This window comes from Macrobrachium nipponense, chromosome 31, assembly GCF_015104395.2.
Source record: "Macrobrachium nipponense isolate FS-2020 chromosome 31, ASM1510439v2, whole genome shotgun sequence".
NCBI lineage: Eukaryota > Metazoa > Arthropoda > Malacostraca > Decapoda > Palaemonidae > Macrobrachium > Macrobrachium nipponense.
Genome location: NC_061093.1, coordinates 54,277,256 through 54,284,328, shown reverse-complemented (window position 1 = coordinate 54,284,328; position 7,073 = coordinate 54,277,256). Strand labels below are relative to the sequence as shown.

The 7,073-nt window shown below is 37.0% G+C and overlaps 1 protein-coding gene across 5 annotated transcripts in view; it reads right to left on the bottom strand.

Moving 5' to 3' along the window:
* Positions 1 to 7,073, bottom strand: part of LOC135206971 (DNA-directed RNA polymerases I, II, and III subunit RPABC3-like) — a 140,795-nt gene that overhangs the window by 48,501 nt on the left and 85,221 nt on the right. For all 5 annotated transcript variants that reach the window (XM_064238532.1, XM_064238529.1, XM_064238531.1 and 2 more), the window contains one exon: positions 2,075 to 2,158. In XM_064238532.1, the coding sequence (XP_064094602.1) occupies positions 2,075 to 2,158 (84 nt within the window). The remainder of the gene's footprint in view (positions 1 to 2,074; positions 2,159 to 7,073) is intronic.

The following is a 7,073-nucleotide window of genomic DNA, read 5'->3' as shown; positions in this document are numbered from 1 at the left end:
ACGAACAGAAAAAAGTGTGGACAGAAAAGTATGGACAGAGAAATTGTGGACAGAAAAAAGTGCGGACAGAAAAAGTGAGGACAGAAAAAGTGAGGGTAGAAAAAAATGGGAAAAGTAAAAAGTGCGGACATAAAAAGTACAGACAGAAAAAGTGTGGACAGAAAAAGTGCGGACAGAAAATAGTGTGGACTTCTGTCCACACTATTTTCTGTAGAATGAAAACAGTGTGGACAGAAAAAAGTGTGGACAGAAAAAGGGTGGACAGAAAAAGTGCGGATAGAAAAAAATGTGAAAAGTAAAAAGTACGGACAGAAAAAAGTGTGGATAGAAAAGTGCGGACAGAAAAATGTGGACAGAAAAAGTGCAGACTGAAAAAAGTGATAATAGAAAAGTGCGGACAGAAAAAAGTGCAGACAGAAAAAAAAGTGTCGACAGAAAAAGTGGGGACAGAAAAAAGTGCGGATAGAAAAAATGGGAAAAGTAAAAAGTGTGGACAGAAAAAGTGCGGACACAAAAAGTGCAGACAAAAAAAAGTGTGGACAGGAAAAGTGTGGACAGAAAAAGTGCAGACTGAAAAAAGTGCTGACAGAAAAGTGCGGACAGAAAAGTGTGGACAGAAAAAAGTACAGCAGAAAAAAGTGTGGACAGAAAAATTGCAGACAGAAAAAAGTACAGACAGAAAAAAGTGTGGATAGAAACAAGTGCAGACAGATAAAAGTGTGGACAGGAAGAAGTGCGGACAGAGAAAGTGCAGACTGAAAAAAGTGCTGACAGAAAAAAGTGCGGAAAGAATAAAATGCGGACAGAATAAAAAAAAAAAAGTACGAACGGACAGACAAAGCCATCATGATAGTTTTCCCTTTAAAAAAGACTATAAACGATTGAATGATTAAAATTACATTAAAAAAATCAAGAACCACTGAACTGCTGATATATTTTGAATATTGAAAGGATGGTTGGTTGTCAGTGTCCTATTATCATAATAATTAAATTGCTACTATTTGTTATTGTTTGCTACTGATTCTTACTACTACAATGCTAAGCTAACACCAATATAATGTTGCTAACGCAGAAAATGAGATGTGCAAAAGTAGTCAAAATTGAACAAAATACAATTGAATTCTAGATTTCAAAATCTATAACATGTGTGTGAGAGAGAGAGAGAGAGAGAGAGAGAGAGAGAGAGAGAGAGAGCTGCAGCAAGTACCAAAATTAGAATGACACATTAACCGAACCACATCAATCAAACCACAACAGTCGACTGACTACAGAGACAATTGATTAGGATAACAGAACTTCTATTCCGTGCTCTTGGTAAGACAAGCATCATGGTCACTAGACCATGAGAGGTGTACTATATAAATAGAAATATCAATAGAAATAGAACTAGAAATAGAAATAGATATGTGTATATATATATATATATATATATATATATATATATATATATATATATATAAAGGGACACAAAGGAACAAAACCCGCCAAATAGAAATGAAAAATAAGAAAAGTTGGGGCGTGGGGCGTGGGGCTGGGGGTACAGTGAGATCAACACGTGCCCAACCGATAAAGATTGGTATCTTATCTCAGTCTCGGGGGCACTACAACAATACCCAGGATGACTCGGATATATTATTTACCCCAAAAAATATAAAGGTTGCATTTTTTTTAATTTGTGTATGTTTCGAACATAATATAACTTTTATACGACATCTATTAATATAAGTTATTTAAGTAAGTTCACAAGACAATCTGACAAGTATTTACAACTAGTGAAAGCTATTGTCGTTACTAAAACTTTTAGTTATATATATATATATATATATATATATATATATATATATATATATATATATATATATATAAAACATACTTAAGTGCAATTTTACGTTGTCCTTTTGCCATACGATATGGTAACTTGTACTAAGTTACAAAATGGTGTTATCTATTATAACAGAATTTAAAGAAAAGCTCATAATTCAATCAGTATTGGCGTGAAAAATACAAAGATAGTTCAGAGAGAGAGAGAGAGAGAGAGAGAGAGAGAGAGAGAGAGAGAGAGAGAGAAACTTACCGAAATCCATCGGGTAAATCATGGAGTTGATATCCAGAATCAGGTCCATCTTGAAGGATTCGCTCTCGCAGTGGAGTCTGGATACTGAAAAAAAAGAAATTAGTTGTTAATAACAAATAATTATGCGGTTTTTTTTCTTATTTTAATAAATATATGCTACAAAATAATGACATGTATATAACCTACATGGCATTAGATTTTACATTTTTCTAACAGTCGACATATCTCTACCCTTCGCTTTTATAAGATTAAATAAAACATTGCAATACCTATGCGTGTTTATTTAACATTTCAAAATACTTCAAATATTCCTATAAAAACGTTAAAAAATTAAAATACATATATATAGTACTGCAAATGTATTTTAACGTTTACATCTTTCAGGTTTTTGAGACTTATTGAAAAATATATGAAAAAAAAACATCGAAATACCTATGATTATTTATCTAACAATGCATATGTCTTCCAATCTTCCCATAAATACGTAAAAAAAGAAAATAAAAACATATATTACACACGTAACGCCAAATGAGATACGAGCGCACTTTATTATAGTATATCCTGTAGGATAAAAGAAAACGTACCTTCCAATAAACAAAGAAAATGCACTTCATGGGAGACTTAAGCATTTGTAAGGGCTTTTTCCCCACGTCCTTAACTAACTATAGTGTCCTTGTATTATACAATTAAACAACCACATACATAAATAGACACTGACACACTACTAATTGTAATTACACTAATGAAAATCACGTCCAAGTTTTGTAAATTACACTTGAAAATTATTAAGGAAACGATGCAGTCTCAGTCAACAAATATACATAGGTAAAATGCGTTGGTATTTCGTGACCATTTTTTTATATATTATTTTCTTTCCCTTATGAATATAAACATCAACTGCAACGTCACGAAGATAATATCTAGTCAATCAATGCAGAAAATAAGAAACCTTGGCTGAGTGCAGTATTAAAAATAATTTTTTTTTTAAATATTTTTGGTTAAAGTTTAACATATCTAGGTTATAAAAACATCAACCTTCAACCCATTTGACGAAAAAAAAAACTCAGTAATCATTATGCTTCTTGGTGGAACTCTCTCTCTCTCTCACTCTCTCTCTCTCTCTCTCTCTCTCACATCCGGGAATCGACCCATGTGTGTGTGTGAGTTCGACCGTTTAATTCATTTCCGAAATGGTTAATCACAAGGTGGGTATGGGAGAGAGAGAGAGAGAGAGAGAGAGAGAGAGAGAGAGAGAGAGAGAGAGAGAGAGAGAGAGAGAGCAATAAAGCGGTCACGGATTCAGGTAAGACTGAACCCGACCTTCAACCAAATTAGGAGGGTGGCCTTGAGGGCGACCAGCTGCTGCTCTGGTGCGCGCTCGTCGGCGCGCAAATGCACACTAATAAGTGCATCATAAGCCCTTGGAGGACGGTCGTGCGCGCATGGGCCTATGAACAAGGGTGTCAGCCAGATTAATGGGTGTGTTTACATGTTCATGAAACAATTATAAGACGCTGACAGGGTAACATTGGGTGTATCACGAACATACATGCGTACATAAATACATAGATAAATTTATTGTGATTAGTATAAATATATATAGCACAGTATTATATATTATATGTATACATAGACATACAGACATATAACATAATACAGATACATACATATATAAATATTATATATATATATATATATATAGTGGTGTGTGTGTGTGTGTATAGAACATATTAAATTAATAGATATGTATTATATATGTACATATACCTAACATATAATATAATATATATGTATATATATAGACATATACTAGGATAAATATATATATATATATAATATATATATATATATATATAAATCGAGCTACAAATGTCCTTTATTATCTAACTCGCTCTACCTCGGAATTAATATATTTTCAAACATGCTTAACGAAGGGGAATTTTTTTAGCGATAAGAGAATTGTCGGCAATGCGATATGATATGATATGCTATGATATGATATATATATATATATATATATATATATATAATATATAAAACAAACTTGAAAACCATTAGTAATTAGCCGTCTACGAGAGAGAGAGAGAGAGAGAGAGAGAGAGAGAGAGAGAGACAGAAGAGAGAGAGAGGAGAGAGAGAGAGCACAGTCCTAACTATAATTCATAACAATTTACATATAAACTTAGTTCCATTAAATCACTCACTCTAAATGAATGCCATGTTTCCTTCCACTAAGCTCATACATTCATACATTCCTCAAAACGAAAAGTTTTTATTCATAAAACTCACGGATAAATTACGTACATCAATCATTACGGATGTGTATATACTGTGCTTGTGTGCGTGTGTTTGTATGTTTCTCAAGGTCCCACATAAGCACAAACACACACGCATATGCAGGTTGCGGCTCGGGGCTTATATGGGATGGGGGGGGGGGAGATGGATTAGATGCTCCCCTCCATCGACCTTTCTCCAACCAGTATTACCTCCCCCCCAAAGAGCCCGCTACCCCCAAAACCCCCCACCCCCTTCTCCCTTTCAAGGTCACAGATGAATAAGATACTGCAGAGTCAGCGCAAAGTAAAATACGAAATAAAACGGGAATAGAGAGAGAGAGAGAGAGAGAGATAAATTTCTTAGGAATTCAGAACTGCAGTTATTCAGATGAATATACATTGCACAAAATATCCTGAGAGAGAGAGAGAGAGAGAGAGAGAGAGAGAGAGAGAGAGAGAGAGAGATTGAGAGAGAGAGAGAGAGAGGATATTCAGTCGATCGTTCAAGGTCGCACGTCTTATACAACCGCGACCTTCCTCATCGGCAGGTTTTAAAAATAAATTCATTTCCCGAAATCAATAACACCTCAAGGGATTCGTTCAGGGACGTTGCAACGTGACGTGGAATACAGCACAGAGAGAGAGAGAGAGAGAGAGAGAGAGAGAGAGAGAGAGAGAGAGAGAGAGATTCATAATTCTAGCATATAAACTGCCACGTCAATGTCATACAGTATGCAAATTTATACAATTCGTAAACAGCCTCGATATCCCGAGCCGTATTGCATTTGCAGATACATTGCAAAGGTATATGGATATCTATTACAACTGGCCGCGCATTTCCAAGGCAAAGAATAAACAACAAATAAACAATTTCAGTCATTCAAACCATTCCGTAGATAGTACTGAGGGAGGGGGGAGTAAAGGGGGATTCTATACCACAAACTAGGATGAGAAACTAAAAACTTCCTACTTCCTTGTGTGTGACAATGTCAACATGCCAGACTTCAAAATGAAGTTGACAAGAACAACGAAAAAAAAAAAAATAAATAAAAATATGCTCCTTCAAGGGCACACACGGAAACTACCTTCTGCTGAATGCAGGAATGAAGAAACAAAAGATAAGATATACCCAAGTGGAGATATGATAAATGGAATTATAGCTGTAAATAAAAAAATAACACGCCAGCTTTTAGAGAGAGAGAGAGAGAGAGAGAGAGAGAGAGAGAGAGAGAGAGAGAGAGACTTAATAGTTATGCGAGTTAATCACGCGGCTTTTGAATGACACTCGTTCTTCAACTTAAAAAAAAAAAAAAAAAAAAAAAAAAAATTGTTTGTCTTTAAACCCCAAGGAAATATTACATCGAAAATGTCAGCTTGACGAGAGAGCATTCTCATTCAAAAGCCGTGTGATTAACTCGCATAACTATTAAGTCTCTCTCTCTCTCTCTCTCTCTCTCTCTCTCTCTCTCTCTCTCATTCTTTTCCTCCCCGCTTCCAACCCTTCCAATGGCAAGCCTTCCTCACAAGCTCTTCTTGGCCACTCCCTGGAAAATACCACGAAAGGTCATAGGTCAACGGGAGGGGACCTCGACCTGTCGTTTACCACAACCTCCACCTCCTCCTCCTCCTTCCTTCCTTAATTCTGATCCTGGGTAGAGAGGGGGAAGGAGGGGGGAGGGGGACCTCTCGGTTGTTTCTGACACAGGCCGACATCAACACCGATGGCGTGACACGCTTCAAGGTCAGTCGAGACAACAATGGACTGTTGTTGTTCTTGTTATTGCTGCTGCTGCTCTTGCGTGTGGTAAGATGTTGGGTGGTGCTGGAAGGGGTAATTCTGCATCCATTCATCCATTCATTCTACTAGGAGGGGGAGGGAGAGGGGAGAGGATAATTTTGTTCTAAAGTTTGACTTTCAATTTAGAGAGAGAGAGAGAGAGAGAGAGAGAGAGAGAGAGAGAGAGAGAGAGAGAGAGAGATTCCAAAAATGCGAACGCCCAGCACAACCGGAATGTTTTGTAATACTCAGCTAAACATTAATTGCTGGGGACCCATCTACCAAGGGCCCTCCACTCTCTCTCTCTCTCCTCTCTCTCTCTCTCTCTCTCTCTCTCTCTCTCTCTCTCTCTTCCAAAAAAATAGTAGAGGTCGACGACACCGGAACTCTGCAAACTGCCTTTAATAATAAACATTTGCAGTTCCACCCCGCTGTTTATCTGCCGAAATCTTCAAGGTCACGCGGATTTGTATGGTGTAAAAGACGAGCTCTCACGTACTTATGTACGTATCTCTGTACGTACGTAGGTGGATACACGTACGGAAAACCCCTCTGGCGTGCGGATAATATCTGCGTAACAACCTTCCACGTGTAATGGGGCTGGAGATATATATATATTTTTAATGATGACAGGGCCTTAAAAACCTTCTCCTGGGGGTTAGGTCTCTATAACCTCCCCCCCCCCCCCCCTTTATACCAACGCCCATTAAATGTTCCACTTTGTGGTACTTCCCAGTTCCACAGGTGAGGTTCCACAGATCCTTTTTTGCCTCACACTGTTGGACTGTGGAACGGGCTCCCTAAGGACATCGTTGAATTGGAACGTCTTCAAAATCTCAAGCGAAAATGCAACGCATTACTACCCCAAAACAATTTTCATTTTTTAAAATTCTAATATTTTATTAACATTTTTATCTATTGCTTTATTCATTTTTAAATTGACGTT